Consider the following 25699-nt stretch of genomic DNA (forward strand, 5'->3'; position numbering starts at 1 on the left):
CTGCCATTTCTCCAAGGAGCCCTGGTTCATTTTTAGTGGGAAATGGTTTTTAGAAACCAAGATCTGGGTGCAGGTTTGCTTGTTACCACTGAGATGTCATTGCTTCCAGGTCTTTTCAATGGACATTACTAAAAAGTGTGTATAAATATTTTAGAAACCATAATTGCATACTGATACATTTACCTCAGTGAGAACCTGGCACCCAGCAGTATTAAATTTTTTTTTAATCCTATGATCTTCAGAATTTCTGTACTCATACTACTGTAGAAAACAAACCTAGAATAAAGAATTCAAGATTAGATTCCCTTTCATTGAGGGTATGTGGTTGGACACTTTTCAAAAGCTATTTGGATTAGGATTTTTTTGTGTATGTGGTTATTTTTACTTCCCTCTTCTCCATGGTAATATTATTCATTTGAAATATGTTTGTTTCTGTTTAAATTCATTTTGCTTCCTTCAGTGATCAGTTTTTGAATGCTTATAAAATTAATATGCTTCCAAAAGCAAAACTTTACAAAAAAGGTTTATCAGAAGTGTCACTCTCTTCTGTATCACTTCATCCCATTTCTCAGCATCCCTTGTAGGTAACCAGGTTCATTGTTTCTGATTTATCTTTTCTGAATTTCTTGTTGCAGAATTAAGCAGATCTCTATTTTCTTCTTTTCCTTTCTTCTGACAAAAAGTAGTATGCTGTGTATGCTCTTTTGTACTTTGTTTTTTAAACTTAGCAGTATTTCCTAGAAATCAGTATTAGCAGTTCATAGAGTGCTTCCTTATTGCCTTTTTACAACTTATTAGTACTCAGTTGTGCATATATACCTTAGTTCTTTCAGTTTCATATTGGACTTGTTTTACGGATTTGTTTATCCTAGCAGTAATACCTCACTGTCTTAATTTAAACTACTGTATAATAAATCTTGATGTATGGTAGAATAAACATCTCACTTTTGATTGTCTTGACTATTTCTGGCCATTTACATTCAGTGTAAAAGTCTTACACTAGATTTTACCTAAATAATTGATGCTACTGTATTTAATGCTTCCTTTTTAAGGAATTTAAAAAATTTCTGTGTTGGGAAATTTCAAACTTAAAGTTGCAAATATAGAACAACAAACTAATACATATTACCATTCATCTGTATTTGCCTATTAATATTCTGCCACAATTGCTTTATCATGTATGATAATGGTTTTGTGGAACCATTTAAAACCAAGTTGCAGGCATCATGACCTCTTGTCTATCTCCTAAAAATAAGAACATTTTCTTACCTAACCATAGTAAAATTATCAAATTCAGAATATTTATCATTTGGCTTTTGCCACTATTCCTATAATATTTCTTTATAGCAGTTTTCCCTAATATTCTTTATAGCAGTTTTCCCTCATCTAAGGTTATATACATTGCATTTAGTTATTATCACCCTCTAGTTGCCTGTCATATGGAGCAGTTCTTAAAATTTTTTATCTTTTTTAACTGTGAAATATTTGAAGACTATAGGCATATGACTTTTAGAATATTCTTCAAGATTCTCTAATTATTTCCTTATGATTAGAATCAGATGAATGCATTTTTTCTAAGAATATCAAATGAATTTTGTTGTTTTCTTGAAGCATCATATCATACAGCACAGGATGTCAATTGCATTACTGGTGATATAACTTTGATCAGCTGATTAAATGATATCTGCCAGATTTTTCCACTGTTAAGTTTAATTTTTCCTATTGTAGGTAAATAATTTGAGAGGAATATTTTGAGATTGTTAAACATCCTGCATATCATTGGCATTTTCACCAAATGTTACAAGCACTCGTTAATGATATTTGACCAACTCAACTTATTACCGTGTTAGCTGGAAAATGATGTTCTAATCTCTTATTCCTGTTACATTTGTTAGTTGGCATTCTTCTTTAAGGAATACAGATTTTCCTTCTCTCTCTAATTAGTAGGATGGACTACTGGGTTTTTCAAACTTCAACAAATGGATCTTAGCCTTTATTGTTGGTGCTTAATTTTGATGCTCAGTTGTCCCAGATTTTGGCATTGGGAGCTTCTTCAAGCTGGCTCCTGTGTCTTTTTAATGTTCCCATATTTTAAAGCATTTTCTCATTTTGTGGCATGAAAAGATGTCCCACGTTCATCTTATACCTTTCAGGTCCCAGCCTTAGAATAAGACACTATTTTCTCAAGAACCTAGTTCATTTGGGGGTTGTTGTTGTTCAGTTGCCCAGTCATGTCTGACTCTTTGCAACCCCATGGACTGCAGCATGCCAGGCCTCCTTGTCCCTCACCATCTTCTGGAGTTTGCCCAGTTGGATTCATGTTTATTGCACCAGTAATGCTGTCCAGCCATCTCATCCTCTGATGCCCTCTTCTCCTTTTGCCCTCGGTCTTTTCCAGCATCAGGGACTTTTTCAGTGAGGCATCTGTTCACATCAGGTGACCAAAATTCTGGAGCTTCAGCATCACAGCAGAGTAATGTCTCTGTTTTTCAACACACTGTCTTGGTTTGTCATCGCTTTCCTGCCAGAAAGCAATTGTCCTCTGATTTCATGGCCTGTAGTCACTGTCAACAGTGATTTTGGAGTCCCAAAAGAGGAAATCTGTCACTACCACCTTTCCCCCTTCTATTTCCCATGCAGTAATGGGGCCATTCCATGATCTTAGTTTTTTTCATATTTAGTCTTAAGCCAGCTCTCTACTCTTTTTCACCAACACAAAAGAAAACTTTACACATGAACATCACCAAATGGTCAATACCAAAATCAAATTGATTACATTCTTTGTAGCCGAAGATGGAGAAGCTGTATATACAGTCAGCAAAAGCAAGACCTGGAGCCGACTGTGGCTAAGATGATAAGCTTCTCATGGCAAAAGTCAGGCTTAAACTAAAGAAAACCAGGAAAAACACTAGGCCAGCCAAGTATAATTTAAATCAGATCCCATATAAATTCACAGTACAGGTAATGAATAGATTCAAGGGACTAGATCTAGATAGCAGTGTGCCTGAAGGACTATGTACAGAGGTCTGTCGTATTGTGTAGAAGGTGGTGAACAAAACCATCCCAAAGAAAAAGAAAAGAAGGTGAAGTGGTTATCAGAGGAGGTTTTATGAATAGTGGAAGAATGAAGAGAAGCAAAAAGCAAGGAAGAGAGGGAAAGGTACATCCTTTGGGGATAAATGGTATTTAAAAACCGACATCTGGGCAACAGGTATACTCATTGCTCCTTGATTGTTATTACTGTTGGTCCTTTCAGCAGAATGAATTAAGAAATAATTTCTTATTGGTAAAAATTAAAGTTAATATCATATCTGTAATTAAAATCTAATATCACAGGGTTCTTTCTTCTCCCTGTTCTATATTAATATCTCCCTTTTTTCTCAGAAAACTGTCTTCCCAAACATCAATATGTTTACTCATCTTGGAATATTTAAATCAACTGTGCATTCCTGGATTAAGGTCCACATGGTTGTGATAAATTGTTGTTGTTCAGTTGCTATGTCTGACTCTTTGCAACCTCTTGGACTGCAGCATGCCAGGCTTCCCTGTCCTTCACCATCTCTTAGAGCTTGTTCAAACTCATGTCCATTGAGTTGGTGATGCCATCCAAGGATCTTGTCCTCTGTTCATGCCCTTCTCCTCCTGCCTTCTGTCTTTGCCAGCATCAGGGTCTTTTCCAATGAATCAGCTCTTTGGAAGCATCAGGTGGCCAAAGTATTAGAGCTTCACCTTCAGCATCAGTCCTTCCAAAGAATATTTAGGATTGATTTCCTTTAGGATTGACTGATTTGATCTCCTTGCAGTCCAACTCCAACACCACAGTTCAAAAGCATCAACTCTTCAGCGCTCAGCCCTCTTTTATGGTCCAACTCTGACATATGTACGTGACTACTGGAAAAACCATATCTTTGACTATAGGGACCTTTGTTGGCAAAGTAATGTCTCTGCTTTTTAATATGCTCTCTAGGTTTGTCATAGTTTTTCTTCCAAGGAGCAAGCATCTTTTAATTTCATGGCTGCAGTCACCGTCCACAGTGATTTGGAGCCCAAGAAAATAAAGTCTGTCACTGTTTCCATTGTTTTCCCATCTATATGCCATGAAATGATGAGAGCAGATGCCGTGATCTTAGTTTTTTGAATGTTAAGTTTCAAGCCAGCTTTTTCATTCCTCTTTCACCTACATCAGGAGGCTCTGTAGTTCATTTTCTGCCATTAAAATGGTATTATCTGCATATCTGAGGTTATTCATATTTCTCCCAGCAATCTTGATTCCAGCTTGAGGTTCATCCAGTCTCACATTTTGCATGATGTACTCTGCGTACAAGTTAAATAAACAGGGTGACAATATACAGCCTGACATGCTCCTTTCCCAATTTTAAACCAGTGTGTTGTCCATGGTTGGTTCTAACTGTTGCTTCTTGACCTTCATACAGATTTCTCAGGAGGCAGGTAAGGTGGTCTGGTACTCCCATCTCTTTAAGAATTGTTGAACAGTTTGTTGTGATCCACACAGTCAAAGACTTTAGCATAGTCAATGAAGCAGAAGAAGATGTTTTTTCTGGAATTCTCTTGCTCTTTCTGTGATCCAGCGGATGTTGGCAATTTGATCTCTGGTTCCTCTGCCTTTTATAAATACAGCTTGTATATCTGGAAGTTCTTGGTTCATGTACTGTTGAAGCCTATCTTGGAGGATTTTGAGTATAATAACCTTGCTAGCATGTGAAATGTGTGCAGTTGTGGGGTAGTTTGAACATTCTTTGGCATTGCCCTTCTTTGGGATTAGAATGAAAACTGACCTTTTCCAGTCCAGTGGCCACTGCTGAGTTTTCCAAATTTGTTGGCATGTTTGGATTTGGTTTCTTAGTGTTTTTATTATAGATTTCTATGACTGTATTCATTTGAGATAATTGCCTGTAGTTTTAAGTCTTTGTTGAGGTTTTTAAAAATGATTATGATGGCTTCATAAAGTGAGCAGGGAAATGTTTCCTGCTTTTCTTGGTAAAACTGGTATCTTTTTCTGTAAATGTTGTATAGAATTTACTAATGAGCACATTTTGGCTTCAGTTGTCTTAGTATATTTAAAAATATGAAATCAATGTTTTTGGTATACATAAAAAGTTAATGCTTAGTCGTGTCCGACTCTTGTGATCCCATGAGCCGTAGTCCGACAGGCTCCTCTCTGTCCATGAGATTCTCCAGGCAAGAATACTGGAATGGGTTGCCTTTTCCCTCTCCAGGGGAACTTCCTGACCCAGGAATTGAACCCAGGCCTCCTGCATTGCAGGCAGATGCTTTACCGACTGAGCTATGCGGGAAGCCCTTGGTATACATCAGTTCAGTTCAGTCACTCAGTTGTGTCCGACTCTTTGCGACCCCATGGACTGCAGCACACCAGGCCTCCCTGTCCATCACCAACTCCAGGAGTTTACTCAAACTCATGTCCATTGAGTCGGTGATGCCATCCAACCATCTCAGCCTCTGTCGTCCACTTCTCTTACCACCTTCAATCTATCCCAGCATCAGGGTCTTTTCAAATGAGTCAGTTCTTTGCATTAGGTGGCCACAGTATTGGTATACATAGAAGAACTTAAATTTTCTGTTCTCTGTCTAAAGGTGTTTGTACACTTTATCTGTTTTTTTAATAATTTTTATTTATTTTTGTCTGTGCTGGGTCTTCATTGCTGCATAGGCTTTTCTCTAGTGCAGTGAGCTGGGACTACTCTTTGTTGTGGTGTGTGGGTTTCTTACTGTGGTGGCTTCTTTTGTTGCAAAGGATGGGCTTTAGGTGCATGGGCTTTAGTGGTTGCGGCCGGTGGGCCCAGTAGTTGCGATTCCTGGGCTTTAGAGTACAAGCTCAGTAGTTGTGGCACATGGGCTTAGTTGCTCTGTGGCATGTCGGATCTTCTTGGACCAGGGATCGAACCTTTGTCTCCTGCATTGACAGGTGAATTCTTTACCACTGAGCCACTGGGGAAACCCGTATCTAAGTTGTTGAATTTATTGGTGTGAAGTTCATAATTCATTTATGCTTTTAATGTTTGTAGCATTTGTAGTGACATCTCATCTTTCATTTATTTCTAATAATGATTATTTGTTTTCCTTGATCTGTCTAGCTAGAGGTTTATCAGTTTTATTGATCTCAGAGAACCTTTTAGTTTCACTGATTCTTTTCTGTTGTCCATTTTTATTGCACTGATTTTTTTTTTTTTTTTTTGCTCCTGTCTTTCTTTAATATCTTTTCCCCCTGCATCTTAAGTTGGAAGCTTCTTTCTTTTGCAGTATAAGCATTTAAAACTATGCATTTTTCTCTAAGCACTATGTGGTACTTTTAGTTACATTCCACAATTTTGATATGTTGGTTTCATTATCACCTAGTTAAAATATTTCCTAATTTCCCTTGTGAATTTTGATCCATGGATTAATTAGAAGTGTGTTTACATTCTGCCTATTTAGTATTTTCCCAGATGTCTTATCATTACTTCCGTTGTGGTCAGAGAATATTCTCTGTGTGATTTATTTTCTGTAGTCCAGCAGATGATCAGTTTTGGTAAAAGTTCCATTTATACATGAAAAAATATGTATATTCTGTTGGATGTAGTATTCTATAAGTGTCGGTATAGTCAAGTTGTTTGATAGTGTTGTTACAAAGTTTTATATATCATTAATAATGTTCTGAATACTTGTTTTTATGAATTATTGAGATAGTAATTGTGAATCTATCTTTTCAGTTTTTGTTTCATATATTTCGAAACTTTGCTACCATTGTGTCTTAATGAATTGACTTTCTTATCATTATGGCATGTCCTTTACATTCAATATTTCTTTTCTTGAAGTCTATTTGACATTAGCATAGTTTGATATATAAGAATATTAATATATCAACTTTCTTATGAGTAGTATATCTTTTTTTAATCCCCCATCCTTTTAACCATTTTTGTTTTCGTATTTAAATGTTGTATTAAATTAGGAGGTTTTTTTTTTTTTCCGTAGTATTTATGATTCCCTGGGCTTCCTGACTATAGTTTGTTTTTATTAGTTTTAGAACATTTTAGACATTGTCATTTTGGTCATTAAAAAAAAAGTCTTTTTAATAACCTGGTTACATAATTGAGATTATACAGAGTATGTAAGTATTTAGTGTATATGTTTTCCTGAGTCAAGTATGTTTTCTATTATGAAAGCAAAATATGTTTATTATAGAAATTTCTGGGAAAAGTTACCAAAAAAAAGTTAAAAATTACCTAGACTATTCCATCCGCAGATAGAAATTTTAATGTGCAGTTATTTTTTTTCTCTTTTTGTGTTTCAGTTTGGGTAATTTCTGTTGCATGCATGTGTGTGCTAAGTCGCTTCGGTCATGTCTGACTCTTTGTGACTCTATGGACTGTGGCCTACCAGGCTCCTCTGTCCCTATGGATTCCTTGTCCTCACATTTACTAATTTCTTCCTCTGTTTTATGTCTGTGGTAAACCAATAGAAAGCAGTTTTTAATCTCTCTTACCATGTTTTTATTTCTTACATTCCATTTAACTCAAAATTTATCTGTGCTGAAATTCCGTATCTTTTCATGCATGTCTTACCTTTCCTGTTACAGTTTTGAATAGATTAATTATGGTTATTTTAAGTTTGATAATTATAACATTAGTGTAATCTCTGAAACTGTTCTGTATGTTGCATTATCTCTTGGCATTGTTTTTTCCCTTAGTTTTTTATATGACTTGTGATTTTTCAATTAAAATCTGTATATCATATGTAGGACTGAAGTAACTGAGGCAAACAGTATTTATGCCTGAAATGAATATACCTCTTCTGCTAGGCTGTTAACCTAGCAGAACCAGTCTAGTCAGGAGTAGAGCCAAGTTTGAATTATGTTGTTGTAGTTACCTTCTGTTGTGGATGGACTGTTGTGCCCTCCAAAATTAATATATTGAAACACTAACTCCCAATATGATTGTATTTGGAGACAAGGCTTTTAAGATTAATGAGGAAAGGCCTCAACCCATCTTCAGTTAGTTCAGTCACTCAGTCCTGTCCGACTCTTTGCGACCCTATGGCTTCCCTGTCTATCACCAGCTCCCAGAGCTTGCTCAAACTCATGTCCATTGAGCCGGTGATGCCATCCAAGCATCTCATCCTCTCTGCCATCTGCTCCTAGCATCAGGATCTTTTCCATTGAGTCAGTTCTTTGCATCAGGTGGCCAGAGTATTAGACTTTCAACCTGTCTTGGCTCTCTCTTTTTATAAGTTTTGTCTCCTCCCCCCTCACCTCCCCTATGCAAATTAGGGCTAGCTAGGATGGGGGTGTGTTTGTTTCACCTGAGGTATTGGTACTGGGATTTTCTTTTGTTCTATTTTTGAGGGCTTTTCCCTTTGTCTTTTAGCCATTCCTTTTTCTTATTATAACTAAACAAAATCATAAGGTGGGGCCTGATCTGGTAGGATTAGTGTCCTTATAAAAATAGACCATGTGAGGACACAGTGAGAAGGTGGCTGTCCACAGGCCTGAAAGATGGTTCTTGCCAAGGTACCTGGCACCTTGATCTGGGCCTTCTAGCTCTATAACTGTGAGAAAATAGATCTGTGTTGTTTAAGCATCCAATCTTTGGTATTTCAGAAGTACAAGCAGACTAATATACCTTTAGTGTATCATGGGCTTGAAATTCCTCTATTGTAATCTTATGTTTAGATTGAGAGTGATTTGCTGGAGGATTTTTCTCAGTATTCCTTTCCAGCCCTCTGCTTTAGGTCTTCTTTGCACCCATGCTTCAGAAGTGTTTATTCTCTAAGTTCGTGCCCCTCCTCCATCTGTAGACTACTGTTGCTTACTGGTGACAGACCATGTCAGAAAGTGAGAGCTGCCCCAGGGCATAGGGGTCTTGGATTTTAAGGGCTCAGTAGTTTCATGTGCTAATGAGGGTGGTGAGTATCCTTGTTAGGTCTGGGAAGGGTGGGGATTTCCCAGGGTTTGGGCCACTGCCCACCTTCTGACCTTTTATGATCTAACTGTCTCAGCTTAAGTGGGGGTGATTTTTAGTACTGGTTGTGGTTGTACGTGTTTAGTCATGTCCGACTTTTTCAACCCCATGGCCTGTAGCACACCAGGCTTCTCTGTCCATGGAATTTTCCAGGCAAGAATATTGGAGTGGGTTGCCATTCCTTTCTCCAGGGGATCTTCCTGACCCAGGGATTGAACAAACTCATGTCTCTTATGTCTCCTGAATTGACAGGCAGGTTCATTACCAACTGTACCACCTATTACAATGAAGGTATAATGAACTACAGGTCAATGATTGGACTGTTCTCAGAGCCACCTTAGTTTTAACTGGTTCCAGCCAGTCTGTATCCTAAGGGTTGCAGCCCTTTATTTATCTAGCATGTGTGTCCTGCCCTTTTCCCTCCTGTCTCGTGCTCCTTTTTTTTTTTTTTTTTTTGTGGGAGACAAACTCTTTAGCAAGTGAGTTTCTTTTTCTTCCCCCAGCAATAGACCACCTCTGAGTCAGGACTCATCATGCTTTTCTGGTCCTTCTTTGCCTCCAGGATTAAAGGATTTTTTTTTTTCTTACTGTTCTCCCCATCTTTGTGCCTTGAGGGCAACATGATTTACTGCCCTTACCCTAGAAGCTTAAGAATTTTGTTCACAGGGGAAAAGTTTCTGGGAAGAACTGTTTTTTCCTGTAGTTGTGTTACCTGAAAAATTGGGTTTCTCTTGGTGGGTGTTGAGCCAAAAGACATAACCAAGTTAAAAATCAGGAGAAGAAGGATTTATTACCTGCAGCAAGTAAGGAGCTCTTTCCCAAAGCAGTGTCTCCCCAAATGGTAAAATTGGGGAAACTTTAAGTTAAGGAATGTTTGTGAAGGGGCTTGAGCAGAAAATTCAGTATAGAATTGGGGCAGAGATGGACAGAGTCCAAGTTTTAGTTGATTGAAATCACAGAGGGTTCGAAAAGGAAACCTCATCATTTCATCCTTCACTTGAGTAGGGGTGTAGTTCCTGAACAGCTATGATCTGTATCAGATTGTTATATATATATCTTGAGGAGGAACTAGGACTTTATCACTGAACTATTGTTTCTTGGTGCTTCCTTGGCAGTTGAGAAGGTAAAGAATCCTTCTGCAATGCGGAAGATCTGGGTTCGATCCCTGGATTGGGAAGAACCCCCGGAGGAGGAAATGGCAACCCACTCCAGTATTCTTGGCTGGAGAATCCCCATGGACAGAGGATCCTGGCAGGCTACTGTCCATAGGGTCGCAAAGAGTAGTGAGCTACTAAGCACAGCACTGCACATTGTTTCTTGACTGCTTTTCCTTTGTTCCTGCAATCCTTCACTTCATTGTTCAGTTGCTAAGTCGTGACTCTTTGTGACCCCATGAACTGCAACATGCCAGGCTTCTCTGTTCTTCACTATCTCCCAGAATTTACTCAAACTCTTGTCTATTAAGCTGGTGATGCCATCCAACTTCCCTTAAGATTGTTAATTACTGGGTCCTGTTCAAGGGCAAGCATTGTGGCCAGGCTTAGATTCCCAAACAACTTAGACCTAAAATGGTTTCTCTTATGTCAAGAAAGCTGTGCCTGGTTCTTTTTCTCCAGGGACTCCCTGCTCTATCTGCTTACAGGAATGGTGTTTGCTTCCTCAAGGACTGTACCTTTGAGGGTTGCTTTTATCTTTTTATTCAGTTTTGTTTTTTTTTTTTTCCTTTTACTCCAGTCTTGGACACAGAGAGGGGTTTCTGAAAAAGATGTTGCAAGTGTTTTGTAATTTTTCGAAGTCAGTAGTCCCTCCCTAACTTGTTATTGTTAACTGTTTGTTAAAAATATTAGCTGAATTATTCTTACTGCCTTGTAAGGTAGTCCCATCTTCTTGCCGTGTGCTACCATAAGCAAGGGAATGCTCCCATTGGGCGTATCATAGTGGTTAGATTATATGTTTGTAGTTTACAGTCTCAGTGCTCTAATGGTTTCAAGAAAAGTTACAATTTTGTAGATTATCTAACTTTTCCTTATTTTAAGATGGGAGTGGTGTTCTTTCAGCTTTTTGTATACTATGTAGAAGTGGAAGTCCAGAATTATTTTTCTGACCCATTCTCTTTTCTCCTTATGATACCCCAACTATGTATTTGTTAGAATGCTTTATATTATCCTATAGGCTGCTGCTGCTAAGTTGCTTCAGTCATGTCTGACTCTGTGTGACCCCATAGACGGCAGCCCACCAGGCTCCTCCGTCCATGGGACTTCCCAGGCAAGAGTACTGGAGTGGGTTGCCCTTGCCTTCTCCAGTCCTACAGGCTACTAGTGCTTTATTCCGTTTTTCTTTTTAGATACTTTTTCTCTCACTGCACTAATTTAGATATTTTCTGTAGACCTTCCTTAAAGTTTATTATCAGTCTCTTTGATTGCCTATTCTTAATCATCTGCTGATAATTGTTATTTCAGATACTGGGTCTTTTTACTTCTAGAATTTCTTTTGGTTCTTTTTTAGACTTTGCATTTCTCCTGAAGTATCTATTCAGTGTTTATATCCATTTTTCCTATAGTTTCTATTGCATCATACTTATAATTGTTTTAACATCCTTGTTTGGTAGTTATAAGTACTCGTTCATCTATGTGTCATCATCTGTTGACTGTGTTTTCTTTTGGTTATACATCACACTTCCTTCTTTTGGTATGTCTCAATTTTTAAATTGAATTTTGGATACCTTATTTAAAAAACAGTGAGAAGAAAGAAAAGAACCCTGGGAAGTGAAATATATTATTTTTTGTTTTGTTTTGTTCCACATAGAGTATAAGCCCTTCCCCTCTGTTTAGAGTGAGGGACTGATAAATCATATTCCCTCTAGAATTTAGTTGAACCTGGTGCTGGGCTGCATTCTTAGATTCAGTTCATGTGGTGTTGGCTCAGCCTTCCAAGATGTTTCTTTTCTTATCCTGACTGTTTTTCAGCTGTAAGGGATTTGGCTGCAGTGTAAGATACTAGTGGTTTACTTTTAGATCCTATAATTCATTCACTGGGAGAATGCCTGGTATTACTATCTCCTTCTCCATGGCTGCTTTCTCTGAAAACCTGGAGTGGTATTTTTCAGAGTGAATAGTGTGGGAGAATTACTGGATCAAGCAGTCTTTTTTTGTGTTAGGACTATTATCTGTAATCCATCCTGGTACCCCACGCTGTTGTCTACAGTCTGATTTCTGCTTGCCTGCTAAAATGTTTGTCTAATGGCAGACTCACCTGTTTCTAGATGAGGTATCTGCCTCAATATGGGGAAGCTTCATAGTTCTCTCTTCACTGATGAATGTTCGCTGCTCCCTCCCAATTCAGCTCATCAGTCCTTTTTTTTTAAATAAAGTATTTTTAAGGTTTATTTATTTATTTATTTTTGGCTGTCCTGGGTCTATGTTGCTGCACACACTTTTGTCTAGTTGTGGAGAGGGGGCTAATCTGTAGTCTTGGTGCATACACTTCTCATTATGATGGCTTCTCTTGTGGAGCACAGGTTCTAGGACTCATGGGCTTCAGTAGTTGTGGCATAAAGGCTCAGTATCAGCTCCCGGGCTCTAGAACACAGGCTCAGTAGTTGTGGTACAGGGGCTTAGTTGCCCTGCGGCATGTGGGATCTTCTTGGATCAGGGATCGAACTTGTGTTTCTTTCATTGGCAGGCTGATTGTTTACCACTGAGCCATCAGGAAGCTCCAGGGCTTTTTTACATCTACCTTTATTCATTAGCCCATTGAAAATGTTTGTTACCATGGGCGTGAAGGCTGTCCCAGACTTTTGGAACAGTATTTCTCTTCAGTAACTTTTAGCTATTTTAGACTGTTCTTTGAAGTCCCAAAATCTTTTCATTACTTACCAACCAATCTTACCCATATGAATTAATGTTTTTACCTTCCTTATATTCTATAAGTAGCACTTAAACAAACTCGATTATTGTATCTTTTAGGTTGATACTTTGTTGATTAAATTCTGCATTTTTGTCCTTAAAAATTCCTGAAATTTGCCAAAGAAATAGAAACTTAAGTAGTGTATTTTATCAAAATTGGAAATAGATTTATTTGAGCTCTGTTGTGTTCTAACTGGCATGATTTTATGAAATCTCAATATATGAAAATTTAAGATTTTCACATATAAATGAAAAACAGTCTCCCCTTTGAGTGGGCATATCATAAAATGGTGCCCCTTCTTGTCCAGGCTTGGCACCTGATTTCAGCCCCTACATTTCGCATTGGCTTGGTGCCCTCATGCTATCAGTACAGCTTTACACAGTGCATCTGACTCAGGAAAAACTTTAGTTGCTTTCTTAATAACAGATTAGAGAAACTTAAAAAAATGAAAAAATGGGAAACTCATATAGAACCACTGTTAACATTTTTTTGTTTGCTTATAAAAGTGGGATCAGTTTATGCTACTGCTTTTAATTTGCTTCTTGAAAGTGAAGGTCACTCAGCCGTGTCCGACTCTTTGCGACCCCATGAACTACACAGTCCATGGAATTCTCCAGGCCAGAATACTGGGGTGGGTAGCCTTTCCCTTCTCCAGGGCATCCTCCCAACCCAGGGGTCAAACCTAGGTCTCCCTGGGCATTGCAGGTGAATTCTTTACCAGCTGAGTCACAGGGAGGCCCAAGAATACTGGAGTGGGTAGCCTATCCCTTCTCCAGTGGATCTTCTCGACTCAGGAATTGAACCAGGGTCTCCTGCATTGCAGGTGGATTCTTTACCCAACTGAGCTATCAGTTCAGTTCAGTTCAGTCGCTCAGTCGTGTCCGAATCTTCGCGACCCCATGAATCACAGCACGCCAGGCCTTCCTGTCCATCACCAACTCCCAGAGTTCACTCAAACTCATGTCCATCGAGTCGGTGATGCCATCCAGCCATCTCATCCTCTGTCGTCCCCTTCTCCTTCTGCCCCCAATCCCTCCCAGCATCAGAGTCTTTTCCAACGAGTCAACTCTTCGCATGAGGTGGCCAAAGTACTGGAGTTTCAGCTTTAGCATCGTTCCTTCTAAAGGAATCCCAGGGTGGATCTCCTTCAGAATGGGGAGGCCCAATTTGCTTCTTATTTAACTATAAATTAACATCTCCTGGAAAGTCTATTACTGAAGAATTTCTATAAAAATTTAAATATGTTCTATTTATTAGAAAGTCTGAGGGGGCTATAAGGGGCATAACAGTTGGAAACAACAAAAGCAAGCTATTTAGAATTTGTGTTCCTGGTGCTTTGCCTATAACAGGCACTGAAATATGTTGTTTGAATGTTTCAATTTCTGAAATAAGTAAAAGAAAACTGTTAAATTTATGAAATTGGCTATTAAAGCATTTTAGAATATCTTATTTTTGTTCTGTAGGTATACTGCAACATCCAGATGGCACAGTTTTGAAACAATTGCAGCCGCCTCCAAGGGGTCCAAGAGAGCTGGAATTTTATAATATGGTAAGTGAGGTGAGATTTGTTTTGTTGTATTCAAAGTGCTTTTCATAATTTTATGCTGCTGACTCAATAAGAAATACATTTGATAACATGTCTTAGTACACTTTGTATGTGACTGAAATAACAGCTCAAAAAAATACGATGTTTAATATATTCTAGTATTTTCTATTCTATTTCATTTTTGAGTGATTCTTATTTTGATATACTGAATTAATTTTGATTGATGGGTTTTGACCTACATTTTTGAAAAACGCTTAGATGATAGACTGTATTTTTCAGAAATGCTGAGTTTAACTAAGTACTTTTTTTTTTACTATAGAATTTCTTTGAGCCTTGAACATGCTAGTGTGTACTATGAAACTCCAAAGGAGGGTAGAGGGGAAGGAAGGATTGGGGGACAGTTAACATTTAATTAACCTTATTACTAGGAATAATTTTTAGAAGATTCACAATGTTTTGCAACCATCACCTTTATCTAGTTAACAAAACATTTTCAGCACACACACACACAAAAAACCCTGTACCTAATTAAGCCACGATGTCCTATTCCTCCCTCACCCCAATGTCTTCCACCCACCAACCTGCTTTCTATGGATTTAGTTATTTTTGTATCTAGCTTCTTTTGTTGAGCATGTTTTTAAAGTTTGTGATAGGCACTAGAACTTTGTTCCTTTTTGTGGCTGAGTAATACTTCATTAAATTTACATACCACATTTTGTTTATTCATTCACTCATTGAAGAACATTTGGATTGTTTCTATCTTTTGGCTTTTGTAGATAAGGCTGTTATGAACATTTATGTATCGGTATTTATTTGAATACCTATTTTCTAATTCTTTTAGATATTAGAATTGGATATGGAGTGGAATTACTGGGTCATATAGTAATTCTACATTTAATTATTTGTGAAACTGTCAAAAGTGTTTCCCAAAGTGCCTGCCCTATTTTACACTTTCACCACTAATATATGAGGATTCCAGTTTTTCTTTATCCTCATCAACACTTGTTAGTTTTGTTTTTGTTTTTAAATAGGCATTCAAGTGAATGTGAAGTGTTAATTTTATTGTAATTTGCTTTGATTTTCATATGTGACTTGTAATATTTCCCCTATTCTCTGAATTGTCTTCATTTTCTTGTTAGTGTCTTTTGAGGTGCAGACTTTTAGTGTCATATTTAATGTCATGAAGGTGAATGCTCATATTTTCTTCTAAGAATTTTATAACTTTACCTCTTAAATTTAGGTGCAAGTAAAAAGATAATGCAAAACAAAAACCAAATACTTGCTAGTAATGCTTTACCAACTCATTTAACAACAACCTGTGAGTTAGATACACTGTTATTATCCTCATTTTATACTAAACTATGATTAATTTAAATAATTTGACCAGGATCATTCAAATAGTTAATGATGGTCCCTGGATTTGAACATAGGCAGTCTGGCTCTAGAATATGCTTTCAGTTGCTGACACTTCCTCTTTTTCAAAGAAAATATTTTATATTTACTCTGTAAAAGTCTTGCACATACTTAGTGGGATTCATTCTTAGTTGGATTCATTCTTATTTTTTGTTTCTATTGTAAACAGTATTTTTTTGAGTTAACTTTTCCAATGATTGCTAATACACAGGAGTGAGATATTTGTATGGTGTTCTTACATACAATAATCTTGGTGAACTCTTAGTAACTTATATTTATCTGAGACTTTCTAACAATTTTAGTTGCTTTCTGTATAGATGGTTGCATCTTCTGTGATTGGAAACCCTTTTGAATCTATATACTTCTATCGGGGATTTCTATATAGTTCAGTGTGATGAACTGAAGCAATAGTGGGGGGAGTCTTCTCCTCATTTAGTAAAAGTGCTTCTAACATTTCCCTGTTAAAGTATGACTTTCAAGCTAAGTTTTTGAGAGATAATTCCCCACAAATTAAAGAAAGTGCTTTCTTTGTGAGTTAAGATTTTCTCAAGGAACAAATGATACACTCTATCAGTTTAATAAAAGGACCATTTACAATGATTTAGTCAGAGTTTAAGGTCACCTGCAAGAGAGAAGGCTATACCATCTGTAGGCCTGGTCAGCATGGAGAGGGAGTGGTTGCTGGAACTCAGCAAGGTAACTTTAAGAGACGACTTGGACTGATAAGGAGGAAACTAGAGAAGTAAATAAGTGACCTCAGCTATTCACCAACCCCCTAGTTTCTTGTACCAGGAAGAGACAATGCAGGAGGGCAAAGATTTTCTGTATCTGTTGAAATGATCATGAGTTTCCTCTTTTAATCTGTTAATGTGGTAAATACCCTTGTTCATTTTCTAAGTTGTGTCCGACTCTTTTGACCCCATGAACTATAGCACGCCAGGCTTTGCTGTCCTTCCCTATGTCCCAGAGTTTGCTCAGACTCATGTCCATTGAGTCAGTGATGCCATCCAACCATTTCATCCTTTGTTGCCCACCTCTCCTCCTGCCCTCAGTCTTTCCCAGCATCAGGGTCTTTTCCAATGAGTCAGCTCTTCATATCAGGTGGCCAGAGGATTGGAGCTTTAGCTTCAGCATCAATCCTTCCAATGAATATTCAGGGTTGATTTCCTTTAGGATTGACTGGTTTGATTTCCTTGCTGTCCAAGGGGACTCTCAAGGGTCTTCTCCAGCACTGCATTTCAAAAGCATCTGTTCTTTGGCACTCAGCCTACTTTATGGTCCAACTCTGACATTTATACATGACTACTGGAAAAACCATAACTTTGACTGAGACGGACCTTTGTTGGCAAAGTGATAACTGTTTTTAAATACGCTGTCTAGCTTTATCATAGCTTTTCTTCCAAAGAGCAAACATCTTTTGATTTTATGGCTGCAGTCACTGTCCGCAGTGATTTTTGAACCCAGGAGAATAAAATCTGCCACTGTTTCCACTTATCCACTTTTTCACCATCTATTTGCCATATAGTGATGGAACCAAATGCTGCAATTTTAGTTTTTTAAGGTTGAGTTTTAAGCCAGCTTTTATACTCTCCTCCATGGAATTCTTCAGGCAAGAATACAGGAATGAGTAGCCATTCCCTTCTCCTGGGGATCTTGCCAACCCAGGGATCGAACCCAGGTCTCCTGCATTGCAGGCAGATTCCTTACCATCTGAGCCACTGGGGAAGCCACTGGTAAATGCCATAACAGATTTCTAATATTACATTACCTTTGATTTTTGAAATAAAACATACTTGGACATGTCATTTTTGTTTTTTAATAATATGCATTACTGGGTTTTGTTTGCTGCTGCTGCTGCTAAGTCGCTTCAGTTGTGTCCGACTCTGTGAGACCCCATAGACGGCAGCCCACTAGGCTCCTCTGTCCCTGGGATTCTCCAGGCAAGAATACTGGAGTGGGTTGCCATTTCCTTCTCCAATGCATGAAAGTGAAAAGTGAAAGTGAAGTCGCTCAGCCGTGCCCGACTCTTAGTGACCCCATGGACTGGAGCCTACCAGGCTCCTCCGTCCATGGGATTTTCCAGGCAAGAGTACTGGAGTGGGGTGCCATTGCCTTGTTACATATATAAGATTTTTTACAGCTATGCTCATGAATGAGGTTATTATTTTCTTCACATATTATCCTTGTCCTGTTTTGATACCAGGTTTCTTTTAGCTTCATAAAATGAGTTTTGAGGGGCATTCCTTTTTCTTTTCTGTGGAAGAATTTGTATCAGATAAGTATTTGATTCCTTAGACTTGATAAAACTTACCTATAAATTCATCACAGCAGCCTGTTGACTTGTCTCTTTTTCTTCCATAAGTCCTTTCCATCTTTCCTTTCATTTGTTCCTGGGAAGGGATATATTTTTTAACTAATGATTCAGTTTCTTAAATGTTTTGATTTTCTTTGTTAATGTGGTATTAAAATATAGATTATAGTTTTATGTAATTATCCACCTGGTAAAGTTCTTCATAGTATTTTTTAAAATGCTATGCTAGTTTAATTATGACTCCCTTTTTATTCCTGATATTGTTTATTTGCTGTTTTTTTCTGTATTAGCTTGGCTCAGAGCATTTTTTACTCTCCCTCTTTTAGTATCTCTGTCCTCATCTAGGACTGATCCTAAGTTCAGAGATCCTTTGGTTCAGGTTTTCAGAGTGGACATCTGAGCCCAAATGACTGCTCAGCTTAGCACTTTGGGTTTCCTCTTTATTTTAGATCTCTGTGAATTTCCTTTTTTTAATCATGGGAGCTCAGCTATGCATTTAAGAAAATATTATATTTTATCCTACATTTCTAGGTACAGAGTTGTTTAGGTTATCTTGTTTGACATGTTGTAGTAAAGATCAGTCTTAATACTTTAAAAAACATATTTAACATAAGAGAAAGTTTATCTTTCTACTCTTCTAGTTCTTTTATCTTTTCACTTATATTGTGGACTTCTTCAGGTAAGCACATAGATGTATTTGGCTCCTCCATCTTGTTAGGTCATCATGAACACTGTGTCTTCAATGTCTTTGTGCCAGGAACAAAGGGATGATAAGGTACACCCTGCTTTTAATTACCTTGGCCAGGAAGTGACTGATTTCATTTCTGCTCACATTTCAATAGGGGAAGCTGGAAAATACAATGTATCACGTTTGGTGAGTTTCTGCCATACTTGAGTTTATTCAATAGAATTATGTCATATATAACTACTTGATGTGAATGTGGTTTGAACATATATAATTAGAATTCTGATACTGAGATTTCATAAGCATTTTACATGAGTAAACTTAAATGGTTTTGAGTACTTAGGTACACCATATTTGGCAAGAGTTAATGGGTAAGATGTCTTGCTAGTCATTATTATTAGTAGACCTATTTGGCAAGAGTTAATGAGTAAGATATCTTACAAGTTATTATTAAACCTTTTGTTTTGTATTGGAGTGTAGCCGATTAACAGTGTTGTGATAGTTTCAGGTGGACGGCAAAGGGACTCATCATACATATACATGTATGCATTCTCCCCAAGCTACCCTCCTATCCAGGTTGCCACATAACATTGAGCAGACTTCCCTGTGCTATACAGTAGGTCCTTGTTGATTTTCCATTGTAGATATAACAGTGTGTACCTGTTATCCCAAACTCCCTAACTCTTCCTTTCACTCACCCTTTCCCTGACAACCGGAAGTTCTTTCCCTCAGTCTCTGAGTCTGAAACAAAAAATATTTTCTTTCTGCTTTTCTAGAAGAAAAATTAAAAATCTAGTTCCAGGATATCTGCATATTTCATTGTTTTCTAGAATTATTACTGGTTATAAATCAAATAATTAAATGAATAATACTTAGACTTACATTGAGTTAAATGATACATTTTTTAAGGTAAAATCACAATTTCTTTACAGATATAAAATGAACACATGTTAAAGATTTTGTTTAAACTCATTTAATGAGGTAAGTGATGCGAAAATATTGACTTTGTGTGCCGATGCCAAACAAATATGGAAATTGTTATGGAGGAGAGAGAAGAAGTGGCTTTATTTCTTTGCCAGGCAAAAAGGGAACCCAGCAGGCTATCCCCTCAAGAACTGGGCAATAGGAAAAGGTCTTAACAGACATGAGGTGGGGGTAGGTGATAAGGATCAAAGCAGTGACTGGCTTGCATTCTTCTGATGGGTTAGTGGTGAGGTAAATAGGAGTCAGTGTCATCAGCTTTCAGGTTCAAACTTGTCTGGGGTCAAAACAGCTCAAAGATAGTGTTGTGTGTATCCCTTGATAGGGAAACAGGACCTTCCCCCAAGGCTGCTCTTGACTGTTTCTCCCTGGTGTCACTTCACCTATCTTTCCTATTTAGTAACTGCTTGCATCTGCACATTGGAACTCAGGGAAGGTCATGGAGGCTAAATGAAGCCTCTTTCTTATAATCAAAGAAATGGGGGATACGGAAAGGCTTTGTGCTCAGGAGCCCCACAGGGCCCTACTTAGTATCAGAACTAAGCAGACGTTAAAACCTAGTTCAAAAGAAAAGTCAAAGAAGCACAAATTTATATGGCATAAAGGGAAGGTGAAATGAGTGTACATAAGAACACTGTAAACTCTCCCTTTCCAGGGAGATTAGAGGGAAGTCAGTAATCCTCCTCTGTTGCTGTTTAGTGGTCAGTTGTGTCTCACTCTTTGTGACCCCATGGGCTGCAACCCGCCAGGCTCCTATGTCTACGGAATTTCCCAGGCATAAGTATTGGAGTGGGTTGCTGTTTCCTTCTCCATAGGATCTCCCTGACCCAGGAATTGAACCCATGTCTCCTGCAAGTCTCCTGCATTACAGATGGATTCTTTACCACTGAGACTCCAGTGAGGCACAGATCCTCCTCTGGCCAGAATTTATTCTTTGTCTATGGACAAGAATTCTTTTGCATTTGCTAAGAGTTATCTACAACTTACTTTGTTGTAAAATAGTTCAAGGACAGTGAAAGGCTAGAATTAGATAACCAAGAATATGCTCTAAATAATACAGAGTTTCTCATTGGAGACACATAGAGTTTTTTTTTTTTTTTTTTGCTTATTCCGGACTTAAACTTATTAAATTCCAGTTAAAACTCATACTGGATAAATTATGATTCATTGTATTGTGTTATTTGAGAAATGTGTGGAGCAGTTAGAAAGCATTACAAGGAACTGACTTGGAAATGTTCCATTTCTCTTTGTTTCAGGTTTTTGCTGCTGATTGTACTGATGATATTCTTTTAAAGCTACAAAAATATTTGCCAAAATATTATGGCATCTGGTCACCTCCTACTGCACCAAATGGTAATCTTTTCTTTAAAATCCATCTTTTAGTCTTAATTTATGAGAATTGCTTTTTAAAAGATTTAAGTAAGATTAAGCCTCGTATTATAAAAACAGAATATATGTGTTTTTCTTACTACTCTTTCTCTTATTCATTAAGAAAACTAATTAATACTTCTGCTTTTCATAACCAGTTTCTTAAATAGCATATACAAATTAATAACCCATTTCTTAAACAATTGAATGAACATATATATATATGTATATATATACATTAGTACTTAATACTCTTAATTATCAGATGTTCTTTTTTTCAAACATTTTGAGCAATTTCTTTTCCCATTTTGAAAAAAGAAAAATCAAGAAATATTTTTTTTGTGTAACTTCCTTCCTATCTTCTGTCTTGTTCCTTCATTTCCTACTTGCATGCTTTAAAAAATACTTGTAATTTTCATATAGAGGACAAAATTTTTTATGTAAGGGCACAGAATTTCTCTCTTAATATTAGTTAATACTTGAAGCAGTATTTGCCACATTAAGGCCTTTGACAGAGCAGACAAAAGTCAGTTAAACTGGTAACATGACTGCTAACCATTGAAGAAGATTCATGAGTGAGGGAAGAATTTCAAACTTGACTGAGTTTAAGAAAAACCCATAGTCTTGCTAAAATGCAAATTAATAGGCTCAACTCCCAGACATTTTGATAATGTGTATCTGTCTGTGTTGGAGTTCATGATATGCTTATTAAATAAAAGTATGTTTGTTGTTTTTTCTTCCTAATGGAGATAGTGCTTGAACCACATTTTGAGAACAGTTAGAGATGGGGACTCAAGTTTGAGCTTGTTCTTTCCCTCAGTTCTTTGTCACTACTTATTCTAGGTTTCATTAATAAGGACTCATAGTATCTCTTGTGAGTATCCTACAAATCCTGGGGAACCATTGATTTACTATTATAATAGTAAATCAATGGTTCCCCAGGATTTGTAGGATTCTTCTGTGCTTCATTTGGGGAGGCAGGAGACTTGAGCTTTGCTCTGCTCCTGCTTTTCCTTTCTTTCCCTCCTTCCTGTCTTCCCCCTTCTTTTCTCACTTTCCTCTTCTTTACTTTCCCTTTTTCTTTTCTCCTCCTTTTTTCTTTCCTTGTCTTTCTTCCCTCTTCCCTTCCCTCCTTTTTCCTTGTCTAATCTATATCTAGATAGTTAAATGTTAAGTTTAAAAATTATTTAGAAGGGGTAGAGAGAATTCTCTGGTGGTCCAGTGGTTAGAACTCCACACTTCCACTGCAAGGGGCACAGGTTCAAGCCCTGGTCAGGGAACTAAGATGCTGCATGTCATGAGGCACAACCAAAAAAAAATAGAGTGGGTCAAATAATTGAGCCAACAGCATCATTATTTTGAAAAGTAGAGTATATAAGAAGAATTTGGGTAGGAGAAGAAATATTTTAATTGAAACATTTTATAGTCTAGAATTATATAATTTAAAATAATTTAAAAATCAAAGACTTGCTAGCAATCAATACCTTTTTGGTTTTCAATACCAAATAATCCTGAGGGATATCTATGTTAATGTAGAAAGATCAGTAACTTTGAAGTCAGAAGTCTTGGCTTCTTTGTTGGTTATTTCCAAATTTTGTGAACTACTCTAACTCATTAACCTTTTGGAGGTCCACTTTTTCTTCTATACATTGAAAATAATTTCACGTGGAGTTGTGAAAATGCATGTTATTTTATGTGAAAATGCTTTGTAAACTCTGAAACTCTTATTTGAGTATAAATGGAGATGTTGGTACTACTGAGTTGAAAAGATGAGGCGAGGAAAATGAGAAAAAAGAAGAGAAAATATAAATAGAAGTATACATGTAAATAGATGTAGTCCTGTAATACCAACAATTGCCTTAGGAAATTTCCTATTCCTTTGTAATCTTTTGAAAAATATTTTAATTTATTTTTTAAAATTAAAAACATATTTTTTCTTTTTGGCCGCACTGCAACTTCCTGGGAGTTCCTTTGATAAGGAATTGAACTTGGGCCACAGCAGTGAAAGCACTGAGTCCTAACCACCGGACAGTCACGGAAACCCCTTCCTTTCCAGTTTTTAGCTCTGGAAGGAGAACTGCACCATAGAGATTGTTAAGCTTTGATTTTGCTAGAGAATTCATGGAGTCCTCTTTCTGTTTTTATCATTTTGATTGTAAATGAAACACATATAAGATGGGAAACTTTTTGACATCTTTAGTCCACAGGATCATGAAAATGAATATTTTCTTAAATTTTAATAGAACACTGTGATTTGCATTACTATACTTTACGTAGTATTAAATTGATATAATTTATTTCTTGACTCTTTTTCCCCTCTTTCTACTTGAGCATCTTTATTTATGTATTTATGGCTGTGCTAGGTCTAGTTACTGCATGTGGGCTTTCTCTGTAATTGTGGTGAGCAGGGCCCACTTTTCGTTGTGGTAAATGAGCTTATCACTGCAGTGGCTTCTCTTGTTTTGGAGCAAAAGTTTGGGGCTTCAGTAGTTGTGGCATGTGTGCTTACTTGCTCAGAAGCATGTGGAATCTTCCCAGATCAGGGATCAAACACGTGTCCCCTGCCTTGGCAGGAAGATTTCCTATCCACTACTCCACCAGGGAAGTCTCAAGGTAGAGTGTTATACAACTTTGTATAATTCTTAGAATCCAAAGTTGTAAAACAGAGAAAGTACTTCCAGTTTGCACAGCAAGTTATTGTCACTTAAAGGAAGCATAAGGATGTCCTGACCAACAGTTTTTTACCTTTTGAATTTCTTACGGCAGTTTTATTGACATTTAATTTATGTACCATAAATCTCACCCATTTTTTTAAAATTTACAGTCATAGAGTTATACAAACATCACATTAGCAAACCTTAGAATATGACTAGTGTTTTTTTTTTAAGGTAAAGCATTTGTTGCAATTATATTTGAAGATTTGAAACTAGTTATATATGTTAAATCTCATTTTACTTGTGTATAAGCATATAGATACATGTGCCATCAATATTTATTTGGGGGAATAGAAAAGTAAATCTTCAATTAGGTTTGAGCAAATTGAGAGTTCTCAAATGTAATCTCTAGTCTCATTGATTGATAGGTTTATGGATCTCACTACTAGTCAGGTTTTAAGAAGCATGGATTGAAATAAGCTGTTCCCTTTCTCCCTCTTCACCCCACATTTGGACACTCAAGGTCTCTTCTATTTATAATTCCTTATACTTCAAGCTTCTGTTGCTCTCAGAAATAGCTGATGATTGATGTGAAAGGCAGAAGAAAGGCGTCCTCTGTTTTTCCATTTGGCTTCATAAATGGGCAGGGTTTCACCACCCGGCCTTTTTTACATTTTGGGAGGTTCAGAAATGATAATAGTAGCCAATGCCTAGATAGGGTGGGAAAGAATATGATGAAACTTGGAACCTATGTTGTAATGATCTGTATAATCAATATTCATTAAGAGGATCTGAATAAATCTTCAACTCTAAATGTCCTCACCTTTGTCTTTCCTTTAAAAGAATAGTTATCTCATCTTTACTGTTTATAAATGTTTGCAGATCTTTCAGTTTTCCATAATATTTCAAATGTTTTTATTTTTTTCTCCTTTGTTACTGGGGAATTTTCTGCCCCTTTTTTTTTTCTTAGTATCAGGACTGTATTCCAGCAGTAGAATTTTTTTATGTGTAATGTATTAGAAAACGATGTAAGTATTTAATTTATATTTAAGATAATTATATTTAATTGTATATATTTAAATAGAAAATACACTTAAAATAGAAAAACTTTTTTGTTCATAGTAACCTTGTGTAATCTTAAACATACTATCGTCAGCAACATGAAATATATAAATATTTTGAGCATATTAACCTTGTTGTTGGTACAGCCACTGAGAAGTCTTAACTTATAGACTGCTTATAAAAGCATGAAGTGGTATATTTTGGACTACCTGGTAGGTATTTTTACGATTTTTACCTCAAAATATTAAAGAACAATAGAAATTCTATATACATTTTCCATAAATTAATAGATAACAGATTTCTCTCTTACAACCATAGAGAACTATACTTCTAGTCAGTGTGACTTCTTATAATGAGATCCATACATTTATGAAAAGTAGATGTCCTGTTATTTATTACACAAATATTAAGACTAAGCTTAATGGATTATCTCTTAGATTTGAGGTTCACAAATGTCAGTCTTTAGACCTCTGACTGACTGGCTTCATCAGAATCTGTTGTACTAAATAGAGCTTTTAAGAATTTAAAAAAGTAAATATAGTTATTTTGCTCTCTATGTGATTTATACACACATTAATTCATATGTATATATGAAAATCAACTTTTTTAATTTTTTTAATATTTAAAAATACTAAATGTTTTTTAACTTTTACTTTCCTTACAAGTTACATCATAGCAAAAAGTCATAATTATTTTCCAAACATCATATCAATATAGTTTAATTTATTTCCTTGACTTTGGTCAAAATGAACCTAAACTATTCCAGATAGAACACTATCTTACTCTTAGTCCATCCAA

General features: G+C 36.7%; 1 protein-coding gene across 2 annotated transcripts in view; it reads left to right on the plus strand.

Moving 5' to 3' along the window:
• IPMK (inositol polyphosphate multikinase) overlaps window positions 1-25699 on the plus strand; it is a 54455-nt gene that overhangs the window by 6889 nt on the left and 21867 nt on the right. For both annotated transcript variants that reach the window (XM_005225346.4, NM_001035462.1), the window contains 2 exon segments: window positions 14345-14430; window positions 21074-21170. In XM_005225346.4, the coding sequence (XP_005225403.1) occupies window positions 14345-14430; window positions 21074-21170 (183 nt within the window).

Source organism: Bos taurus, chromosome 26 (genome assembly GCF_002263795.3).
Source record: "Bos taurus isolate L1 Dominette 01449 registration number 42190680 breed Hereford chromosome 26, ARS-UCD2.0, whole genome shotgun sequence".
NCBI classification, from domain to species: domain Eukaryota; kingdom Metazoa; phylum Chordata; class Mammalia; order Artiodactyla; family Bovidae; genus Bos; species Bos taurus.